Source organism: Phaseolus vulgaris, chromosome 6 (assembly GCF_000499845.2).
Source record: "Phaseolus vulgaris cultivar G19833 chromosome 6, P. vulgaris v2.0, whole genome shotgun sequence".
Taxonomy (NCBI): Eukaryota; Viridiplantae; Streptophyta; class Magnoliopsida; order Fabales; family Fabaceae; genus Phaseolus; species Phaseolus vulgaris.
The window spans coordinates 5,821,408-5,833,004 of record NC_023754.2 but is presented as its reverse complement, the minus strand read 5'-3'; the positions used below and the strand labels follow the sequence as shown (position 1 = coordinate 5,833,004).

The 11,597-nt window shown below is 33.9% G+C and overlaps 1 protein-coding gene across 5 annotated transcripts; it reads left to right on the top strand.

The window, feature by feature from the left end:
* Positions 1–4,932: 4,932 nt before the first annotated feature.
* On the top strand, positions 4,933–11,274 carry LOC137830999 (nucleobase-ascorbate transporter 1). Of its 5 annotated transcripts, none has more exons than XM_068638466.1 (14): positions 4,933–5,156; positions 6,370–6,467; positions 6,775–6,951; positions 7,201–7,301; positions 7,375–7,450; positions 7,858–7,917; positions 8,006–8,193; positions 8,280–8,376; positions 8,792–8,878; positions 9,925–9,983; positions 10,093–10,184; positions 10,323–10,400; positions 10,476–10,636; positions 10,864–11,274. In XM_068638466.1, exons 1-14 carry the CDS (start codon positions 5,081–5,083, stop codon positions 11,074–11,076), a joined length of 1,563 nt encoding a protein of 520 aa, XP_068494567.1. In that variant the 5' UTR covers positions 4,933–5,080; the 3' UTR covers positions 11,077–11,274. The 5 variants fall into 5 exon arrangements, with proteins under 5 accessions (XP_068494567.1, XP_068494570.1, XP_068494568.1 ...); XM_068638467.1 differs by lacking the exon at positions 4,933–5,156 and adding an exon at positions 5,855–6,155; XM_068638465.1 differs by lacking the exon at positions 4,933–5,156 and adding an exon at positions 5,875–6,081.
* Positions 11,275–11,597: the final 323 nt, after the last annotated feature.

Genomic DNA, 11,597 nt, shown 5'->3' with positions numbered 1-11,597 from the left:
TTAACATTTCTAAAAATGTATTTAAATATTTAATAATTTCATTATTCAATATTTTAAAATAAAAGTTTTAATATAATATTTTTCTAAAATTTTGACTTTCACAGCTCTTTTCCCGTAAATAAAGATGCACTTTTGTAAAGAAAATTAAAAGAGGTTCTTGAAAAGAAAAATTCTATCCTCTTTTACCTTTTTTGCCGTACACGAAATAGAGAAAGAGAGGGTGAAGTTTATTCGACAACAGCAATTTCTGTTTTGTTGTCAGTTGAAAGTACTTGGACAACGTCATAAGAGGCTTCCCAAATCCCAATCATCGTCTCACTCTTCCCTTTCTATCCCTCTCGTTAATTTCGACTATAAAATCTACCACTGGGATCCACATCATACGTAGTCTCTGACACCCTCATGTGAAAAACAATTTAAGATTAATGGGTTTTTTTTATCACCGAAAAAATATATAAATTATGAGAGTATTTCGGGTACTCAATCATTTTATAATCAAACAGAATGCTATATAAAAAGTTTTAAATTATTTACAAGTTACATAACATTTATTCTCGTATTCTTAATTAAATTGAATTTGGTATTTCGTTTTTTATCTTTCCTAGGTCTTAGTGTTCAACCTCGATTAGAATAAAGATAGTGGTAAAAAATACTTGAATACTTAAGTTAATACTTAATTATTGGTGGATTGAGTAATTAATGTTATTAAAATATGTACATTTCTTTTGTCTTGTAGCGTATATTTAATATGTAAATGTGGATTTTTACTATTAGACTTGGTTTACCGAGTTAACCTTAGTATTAGACAAGTATTTCCTATAATGATTATGTTAAGTATGTTATTCGATAGTATTTTTTGGTTCTTTGAGATGTACTCAGTTGTAGAGAATTCGATCATACTATGGTAGTACCCAGTGATGTATACTAACAGGATACTAGTCCCACAAACTCAAAGCTTTTTGCTTTTTTAGAGTTGGATTGTGTGTCTTGACAAGGGAACAATTTTTTTTATTGTGTTTGGGTATTAGTGTTGAGATGTACTATGTTATCTATCAGTACAGTGGCCCTCCAGGCTCGATTGAAAAACATCCTGAAGATTCTAAAAGCTTCTACATTTTGGCGGGGTTTGTGCTTTCGAGATTCATTACGGGGTCATCATAGTCATTGAATGGGGATTGATCTAACAATTGGGAAAGGGCGTGACTTGTATGTTCTTAGTCTATGTTCACCTTAGATCCATTTACATACCAATTAAGTTTGTGCGACTCACGGATGGTGCCTTGGTTTTAACGTTGTGGATGATAAAAAACTTCGTACTCGGTTATGCCAAGAACATCTAAGCTTATGTTTTGTTTTGACATATGATTGATGCAAAGCCGACTACATTATGGGGATTTCTAGTTTGGTGACACAAACATCTAGGTTGATTTCAAGGACATCTAGGTTGATATTTTGTTTTAACATCGTGATCGATGTAAAGTCGAGTGATGTTGGTTCATGTAAAGAACATCTACATTGATGTTTTTGCTTTGACATTGTTGTCGATGTAAAGTCAAGTGCATGCTGAGAACATTCAAGTTGATAGTCGAGAATATATAGGTTGATGTCGACAACATCTAGGTTGATGTTTTGTTATGGCATCATGATCGATGTAAAGTCGACTAGATGCTTGTTCATGTTGAGAACATTTAGGTCGATGCCGAGAACATCAAGGTTGATGTCGATAACATCCAAGTTGATTTTTTCTTTGACATCATGGTCAATGTAAAGCTGAATGCATGTTGGTTCATGCTAAGAACATCTAGGATGATGTCGAGAACATCTAAGTTAATATTTTGCTTTGACATCATGGTCGATGTAAAGTTGAGTACATGTTGGTTCATGTCGAGAACATACATCCAGGTTGATGTTTTACTTTAACATCATGGTCGATGTGAAGTCGGGTGCATGCTGGTTGATGATGAGAACATCTAGGCTGATGCCAAGAACATCTAGGTTGATGCCGAGAACATCTAGGCTGATACCAAGAACATCTAGGTTGATGTTGAGAACATCCATGTTGACGTTTTGCTTTGACATCATGGTTAATGTAAAGCTGAGTGCATAGTGGTTTATACCGAGAACATCCAAGTTGGTGCCGATAACATCCTGGTTAACGTTTTACTTTGACATCATGGTTGATGTAAAGTCGAATACATGTTGGTTCATGTTTCCCGAGAGCATCTTGATTGATGTTTGACCTTTGTATCTTGGTTGATGCAAGTCTTCGAGCGTGTTGGTTCACGTTGGCATAGAGCATCTTGGTTGATGCTTGGCTTTTGCATCTTGGTTGATGCAAGTCTTCAAGCGTGTTGGTTCATGCTGAGAGAGTCTCGGTTGATGCTTGGCCGTTGCATCTTGGTTGATGCAACTCTTCGAGCATGTTGGTTCATGCTAATCGAGAGTGTCTCGATTGATGCTTGGCCTTTGCATCTTTGTTGATGCAAATCTTCAAGTGTGTCGGTTCACGTTAGCCGAGAACATCTCAGTCGATGCCTGGCCTTTTTATGATGGAAGGGGTTACAACTTTCAACGAATACAATGTGTAAGCACTCTCTCCTAAGTGTTTTAATGAGCACTTTTAATGTTCATTTTATCATCTCTTTCGATCCATAATGATAATTATGCTCTAACTTTAGGCTCTAAGACCATTCTTTTGAAACTGAGGAATGTTCTTTATCTTACCAACAATTTGGCATAATATCTCATCAACTATCTATTTCTTCTTCTTGATATAAGATTTTTTATAGTAATTCAAAGAAGATAGTTGTTGGGAGGTTGTTTATGTCCATAGAGTAACTTCAGTTCCTCTAATGATATTTTCTACATTTGTCGAGTTTAAAAGTACTTAAAGCAGTTAATGTATTTTTCCTTGCTCAACATCCTTGATAACTAACAATGATTATTCCCCTAGGTAGCATAACCTTTTGCATCAATTCATGGTTAAAGTGCACACCATAGACAATTGAGTGATAGTTGAAACGTTCTTGTATTACGAGGTTAGTGGCGAAGTAAGCTTTAACTCTTTTCCTAATGAAGCCCTGAGAGATAGAGCATCCAATGAGTTAGTCCAACCTTTCAGAAGGATGTCTAGGAGCATGACATAGGACCTAGGACTAGCTTAGGATCATTCCACAGCCAGTGCCTCAAAACCTATCATTCCTTAGAGGATTACTAGGAGCAGAGCCCACAATACTAGTTAGTTTCTTTATTTTTATTTTCAATAGATTATGGTGAAATTATCATAAATTGCCCACCTTTCATGACATGTGCACCTAGGTTTATGGTTTTTAACCTACCTTCTAGAATCTAGCCTAAAGGGTGCGACATTAACCTAGAGTCAACCCTAGTCGCTCCTTCTCTCCTCTCCCCTCACTCTTGCCCACCAAGTCACTCTCTCCTATATAAATGGTGTCTTGCCTCATGTATTTTCACTTGATTTTGAATAGAGAAAAGGAAACTCTACTTGAGTGATTAATGAACTTTGTCTCCTAAAGGTTCTTGGGTCTTATCTTGTGAATGTAGTGCACTTCAAATGACGGCTTTTCACCACTTATATTGGGATCTTCCACCACTTCAAGTGGCGTGACCACACCTCCAACATCCATAAGCTTCTCTTACTCTTTCTCTTTTCCTTCTTCATTTGCGCCATTATTTCTTTCCATTTCATGTCCTTTAATGTTCTTTTCCATTCGGTCATCTTTACCATTTCTATCTTTTGTTGTCTTAAAATTTCGCATCTCATCATCATCACCATATAAGTGTGTTTTCTCTTTTGCTCTCTAGAACCTTCACACTTAACCGTTTGGTTAAGTTCGTGTCCAATGACAATCTTCTTTGAGTTTATCACCATAATTATTAATTCAAAAATATTAAACAAAAGAGCAACTCCTAAAATGTGTCAATCAAAAATCAATTCACATCATTTCCTAAAAGATCATTTGATGTTGACTTTATCTTGCATCTTCAATGGATTTATTTGAAAAACAAAGCCAGTGAACATTTCCTGCATCCAAATAATACACACATATGTATATATCAAGATATATAATGTCATTTGTGTGTATCATTTGATTGTATGTTATTATATAAACACTATGTCAGACATAGAAAAAACTTATACAATATTATTTCATTTATTAAACAAAATACTTACAACTTACATGATTTGTTATGTTGATCACCAATCGTCTTTCAAACAATGCATTGTGTTTTCAACACTTAATCAAAATTATAAGATGTTTGATCTTTTCTTAAAAGATTAGATGCATAAAAAAAACCATGATTTATACTTTATTATAAATTACTTAATCTAAATAAAATAAGGTATCTTGGACTTACTCTAACAAAAATAATGCAGATCCTTCAAATGGGACACCCCTAACATCTAAGCCAAATCTATATGAGTGTAAAAAAAACTATAGGTGATGCTTATTCAATTCATACAAACCTCCACCTCGAACAAGAAGAATACCTAAGCCACATCAAAGACCTAAAAATTAAAATTGATTAGCTTTCTACTAAATCATAAGCGCGTTTTTATGGTAAGTAGAACCTTAAGAGAAAATGTAGTGTAATCATTACTAGGAGTGACAAGGAATATATAAAGGTTGGAATGAAAAGAGTTAGCATGAGAGAAGTAAGAAGGAAGAAGAAAGAGAATGAAAAAGTTTTTTTCATATAATATATAAGTTGTTTTTTTTTTTGTAACTGCGATTGGTTAATTAAATAGTAACAACTTATATATATATATTTGTATATATTATATATCTACAAATATTTGTTTTTAAAAAGTAATAAAGAAAAGAAAGTTGAATATGACAGAATAGAAGAGAGCATACCTTTATTTCTGATTTATTTTATATAAATATAAACAAATATTCATGCTTTTGTAGTTCACTTTATATCTGCACTTTACTTTGTTCTGAATTCTTCTTTTCTCTGCTTCCTCCTTCCTTCCTTTCGTTTTCTTTTTCATGTCTTTCTTTTTTACTTAGTTTCCTTTCTCCCTTCAACTTCTTTCTCTGAATAACTTTCAACAATGGCTGACATTACTCACCCGCCTATGGAACAGCTTCAGGACCTCGAGTACTGCATAGACTCCAATCCTCCATGGGGTACCTTCTTTTCTTCCTCTTTCTCCCTCATTATTGCATTTGCTTTTTTCAACTTTCCACGCACAATCCAAACTCATGCTCAACACAAACAAGCCTCTCTTCACTTTCAAACTTCCTTATTTCACTCCTCATTGTATACTTTTTTTTAGTTTCAAATGCTCCTTTCCATCCTAAAACAAAGAGTTTGTTAATGTGAACTGTGTAAGTGTTTTTTTTCTTCTATTTGCCGATGCTATTTTAGGCAAGTTGATTCCTTTTACGGTAACAAACTCAAATGGGTTGAGAAATGAGTGAAAGATCTTTGCTTTGCTTGGATTGAAGCTCTTTCATGTGTCGGGGTTTTCTGTGATATGTCACTAAACGTTTCTTAGAAGTGTAAGACTATGCTGTTACGTTAGTCCCGAAAATGTGGATTTAAAGTTCAAAACTTTATGTTGTCGTTGAGATAGAGTGGGACTTTGCACTTTTCTGTTACACTGTTTTTTTTTCAATTTGTTCTCCTTTTGTTTAGAAACTTTCTGTTTGGCTATGATTGCTCAGGAGGTTATTCTTTTATTTGAAACAGTGATAAGTAATAACCATAGCAAAATGAAACTAGTAATCATGGCATTGTATGGCAGTTACCATTATGCCCTGTCATTTTAAAGCAATGGCTCGAGTTATATTAATATATAATTTACCCACATTTATTTGAATTGTTTTACTTTTGTTTTTATGTTCTGGGGTTCTTGGATTCTCTCAATGGGTTATCTGAAGCTAGATAAGTTTGTGGAACTTGAACTGAACTGAACTGAAGGATCTAGTCTCTTCTGTTACGATGAAATTGAAAAATATATGATGATTCATATGGGCAGCAACTTGGAATTTGGATACTCTCCTTTTTCTCAGTTATGTGAAAAGAAGGGAAATTTTGTTCGAAAGAAATGTGAAAAGACACTCTCGTGCTATTCACTAAACGATGGAATTTTGAGATCCATTTATCAGCTGGTTTTTTAAACAGTTAGTATACTTAGTAATCTCCTTTATCTATTTCTGCTTGTTGAGAATAAAATATATGTTTTTTTCTTTCATTTAGTCCTTTGCTAGAGGAAGAAGGTTTAATTTTCTGATGGTTCTACGAGGAGAATAAATATGGAAGACAGGTCAATAGAATTTAACCGTCTTCAATCTATTGCTGTTCTTCTTACCTCTCTGTGAATGACTTGTATCGCAGTGGAAACTATCCTATTAGCATTTCAAAATTACATATTGATGCTTGGCACAAGTGTGATGATCCCTTCAATGCTTGTTCCAGCTATGGGAGGAAGTTCTGTAAGTTGATTTTGTGTTATTGTTAGTTTAGATGTTCTCCATTCACAAAGTGCCACTTAGACATGCATTTGTTCTGATCTACTTAGTAGGATCCTATAATATTCATCCAATCCATTGTGTCTCAGTTCAACATTTAGTTTTCTAGGTTTTAATTTTTTGTCCATTTTTATTCTAAGCGATTTTTTCTTTACAAGAAGGGATGATATTTAGCAGGATCCACCATTTTCATGTGTAAATCACTTGTTTCTTTTCACATCCATTTGATGCAGATTTTAAATGTTAGTGATTTGGTTTCTTGTTTGATCAGGGTGACAAGGCACAAGTAATACAGACACTGCTTTTTGTAGCTGGTATTAACACACTTCTCCAAGCACTTTTTGGAACGAGACTTCCTGCTGTAGTTGGAGGTTCGTTTGCGTATGTAATTCCAATTGCTTATATTATTAGTGACTCGTCCTTGCAGCGAATTAATGATCCTCACGAAGTAAGTTTTCTGCTCCATCTATTCATTTTATTTTATCTTTTTTGCATTTTGAAGAACTTAAACTAACTTTTGCATTCTGGTTTAATGTATATGTTCCAGTGATATGTGAACTAGATGTTTAGATACATGATATTGGCAACCTAAACTAATTTGGGGATCTTCCATAAAACTATTTAAGTTTTCTTTGAAATATAATTTTCTTATTTCATAGGGTATTGAAAGAGATCTTGCAATCTGATTGGTTTGCAGAGATTTTTACATACCATGCGAGCTATACAAGGAGCTCTAATTGTCGCCTCAAGTATTCAGATAGTTCTGGGTTACAGCCAAATATGGGGCCTTTTCTCAAGGTATTGCATGAAATGTGTTCGAAGTTTGAAAATAGTAAAAAAGTGTTCAATCATTTATTATGTGTTTCTCCAGATTTTTCAGTCCTCTTGGCATGGCACCTGTAGTTGGATTGGTTGGATTAGGGTTCATTCAAAGAGGATTTCCTGCGGTAGGTGTGGCTCAATCTATTTTATTTTTCATGGTTGCAAACACTTAGAAAATGATGTAAGGATGTGGCTACTTAAATATCTATCTTAGAATTCTCCTACAATCTGATAAGCATCTTAGCACTTGGAGAACTCAACCTTAAAAGCTAGCTGTTAAGAGAGGAGAACCAAATACTTGAATACTCGACTGAGCATATCCCATACTATTTGATGTGGGATTTTAGGCACTCCATAATATCAAGGTTTAATCTAGATTGTATCTCTGAAAACATGGCATATTTTGTCAACTAACACTAGTATGGATAAAGTCTTCAGAAAAATGATTTGATTAACCATGCTCAGTATAGCTTGATGGAAACAATATTTCCATACTATTTTTCATAACTTTCTTTATTACTTTTGGTTTCAGTTGGGGAACTGTGTAGAAATTGGCATACCAATGCTGTTGTTGATTGTTGGGTTGTCACAAGTAAGTGATTTAGTATAACCAGCATGTGGTGTTTATCAAATTATTCATATTTTTTCCTTCTGACAAGCTAATTTGGTGTAATTTGCAGTATCTAAAGCATGTGAGACTGTATAGAGACATTCCTATCTTTGAGCGTTTTCCTGTTTTGATTTGTGTCACAATTGTTTGGATATACTCTATCATCTTGACTGCCAGTGGAGCTTATAGGTATAAACCCACCATAACACAGAACAGTTGTCGCACAGACAGAGCTAATCTGATATTTACTGCACCATGGTACCTCAAAAAAACTAATTTTGTATCATCTGATTTTCGTTAGTTTTGGTGAGTTCTCAGTTTATTTATTTTCTTAAAACTAATAGGTTCATGTTCCCTTACCCTCTCCAATGGGGTCCACCCACATTTTCTGCTGGTCATTCATTTGCCATGATGTCTGCAGTTATTGTATCAATGGTGGAGGTATCTATTTCATTCCTAGTAGTATTTTATTTTGTTCCCTTCCCATTCCCAATTCTCATTAGTCTAGTTATAGACAACTGTTATTTGGGTTTTGCTTCTATAACTTCATTATGACAGTTTTCTCATCTCATCTTGAAACCTGCTTTAAGTTGTTGTAAAAAAGTATTTTACCCCAATCATGATCAGAAGGGACTCAACTCAAATGGGTTGAGAAATGAGTGAAAGATTTTTGCTTTACTTGGATTTTACTTCATCTCATCTTGAAACCTGCTTAAGTTGTTGTAAACTTTTACCCCACTCATGATTAGAAGAGACAAAGTAATACTTTCAGAGGGGATTTATAATCATCACAAGAATCCCTCCTTTCATTTGGGTTAATTTCCAACAATGACTTGACCATGCACTTCTCATGCAGTCAACTGGTGCTTACAAGGCAGCATCTCGTTTGGCAATTGCTACTCCACCTCCTGCTTATGTGTTGAGTCGAGGCATTGGTTGGCAGGTAAGTTTACATTGATGAGCAGAGGGCATGTTTGAACAAACTTCCGTGTAAGGATTTATAAGACAAAAATATAAGAAAAGAAGAAATGAAATAAGTTTTGCATTTGTTAAAATTAGCTTATGTACAAGTTCAAAGATAAAGACTTCATTAAATTTTAAGTCCTTGATAAATTTTGGTATTTTCAACTTTTCCAATTAAAAATCTGAGTCTCCAAAAGTTTTATATTTTTCAATTGAGTTTCGGTCATTGATGTGACATGGCCGTTACTTTACACCGTCATTACTTATGTGCTTCCACATAAAAAATAAAGAAAATGGTATGATTAAATTTTAAATCTTTCATAAGTTTGGGTTTATTAAAAGTTTTTGTTCTCAAAATCTTTATATTTTTTAATTGGGTCCTACCATCAACTGGGATGATGTGATTGTTTGATCTTGCAGTCCTAAAGCACAACTTTACGAACTTAATGAAGCTTCGAAACCTAAATCATCTTTACCTTACAAGATTGTTTCGTGCCACCACATGGTTGGTTAGATTTTTGTTTTAGTATTTAATTTAAAAAAATGATACCATTTTTTATAAAAGATAAGTAGGGTTTTAGAGATTTGTTTTTATTGTCATTACAGTATTGGAGTGTTGTGCTTGAGACAGAAAAATCAAACAATCATTCCACTCTACGAAAAAAAACAACACTTAATTGAAAAATATAAAGATTTTCGATACTCAATAGAAACAAATAATTTTTTCATAAGAACTCAATTAAAAATACCTTAAAATTTAATTATGTTATTTTTTATTTTTCATGTAGAGACACATGAACAACGACGATGTAAGGTAAAAAACAAACCATGTTAGTGATGACAAAATAGAATTTTACGAAAGTCATACAAGAGTGCTTTTGCATAAGCTAGTTTTAACATTTGGAAAAACTTATTTTATTTTTCTTTTGTAGACTTATATAGATAAGTTTGGTCAAACAAATCCCTAGTTAATTATAGTAATAATAGTTATAGATGTCTCTGAGAGCTTATTTTTGTTTATTATAGGGAATTGGTATCTTGCTTGATGGTCTCTATGGAACTGGGACAGGTTCCACTGTATCTGTGTAAGTTGCCCTTTAGGAATCACTAATACTAGTTGATTCCTGCATATGATCTTATATGATTATATCTTTCTATGATAGCTTGATGAGCTTTAATGGTTGGTTATTCTAGGGAAAATGTGGGACTCCTTGGTCTAACCCGTGTTGGAAGTCGCAGAATTGTTCAAATCTCTGCTGGTTTTATGATATTTTTCTCAACTTTAGGTCAGTATTGATGTTTCAAACACAACTTTTGACTATAATAATACTTGATCAATCAAAGCTGTTTTGGCTTTTATGTCAGCAGTAAGCAATGAGAAAAAAGAAGACAGTTTTGCTTATATGGTCTTGTGCTACCTGCAGGAAAGTTTGGAGCTGTGTTTGCATCCATACCCTTCCCGATATTTGCTGCAATATATTGTGTTGTTTTTGGCCTTGTTGGTACGTAGTGAGATTGCATTGTCACAAGTTGTTCCTATTCATATACATTCACTAATGTTTTTCCATGTTCATCAGCTGCAGTTGGCATATCATTTCTTCAGTTCACAAACATGAACTCTATGAGAAACCTTATTATCACCGGGCTCACACTGTTCCTTGGAATATCCGTCCCTCAATTTTTCAATCAATACTGGACCAGTTCACACCACGGTCCTGTTCATACTAATGCTGGATGGGTGAGTATTTGTTAATACTTCTGTGACATTTGTAATGAGCAAAATTGATTTCTTATAACCACTACCTTTCCTAGTTTCTATCACCAGGATAAATCATAGTCATAATTATAGTAACTATCAAAGTTAGTGATTACAGCAACAAAAATTCCTCACTATATTAACTACTGTCATTGTTTTAGTTAGTAGTTTTGTCTAAATGCTAGGATGTTACTTTTTGGTAATTGCAGTTCAATGCTTTCTTGAACACCATATTCTCGTCGCCGGCAACGGTAGGTTTGATTGTTGCAGTGTTCCTTGACAACACTCTTGAGGTTGAAAGGTCAAAGAAAGACAGAGGAATGCCATGGTGGGTGAAGTTTAGAACATTTAGAGGAGACAACAGAAACGAAGAATTCTACACTTTGCCTTTCAATCTCAACAGGTTCTTCCCACCTACTTAATGGAAGATGAGAACCAGTCAGGGTAGTTTAGGTTTTCTATGAGTTGCACATGCCAGAATTCATTATGACTAACAAATGCTATTCTTCCCTTACCAACACCCAATTTTTTTGTTCACCATCTAAAACCTTGGTCCACCAGAGGATTGTAAAGCATTTGGGACTATGCTGTGTAGATTCAATAAAGTTTATTTTTCTCTATCCCTTTCTGTGTGGCTACAAGATTGGCAAGGTTCTTCAAAGTAGAATCATAAGTAAATTTATGAGTAATATCATTAGCTTGGTTGGGATGGCAACTTTGCCTATGGTTGCATACCTTATTTAAACTCTGTTTTTTCTGGTTTCCATTTATTCTGAAATAGGATTTTCTAGAATGTTTTTTATATTCTAGAAATTCCATTCCAGAAAGAATGGAAGATGTCTAAGAATTTTACAAGTTGCAGGAATAACATTCTTGTGTTGAAGAATAAAGTTGTCAAAATGATACTACTTTTTCAAAATAAATTCAATTAAACGTGTATTTT

Coding starts and splice junctions, on each gene's coding strand:
- LOC137830999 (XM_068638465.1), top strand. CDS start 5,991: ATGATGATTCATATGGGCAGCAACTTGGAATTTGGATACTCTCCTTTT. Junction 8,879..9,924: donor GTCGAGGCATTGGTTGGCAG/GTAAGTTTACAT, acceptor TGTTTATTATAG/GGAATTGGTATCTTGCTTGA. Junction 10,401..10,475: donor TGTTGTTTTTGGCCTTGTTG/GTACGTAGTGAG, acceptor CATGTTCATCAG/CTGCAGTTGGCATATCATTT.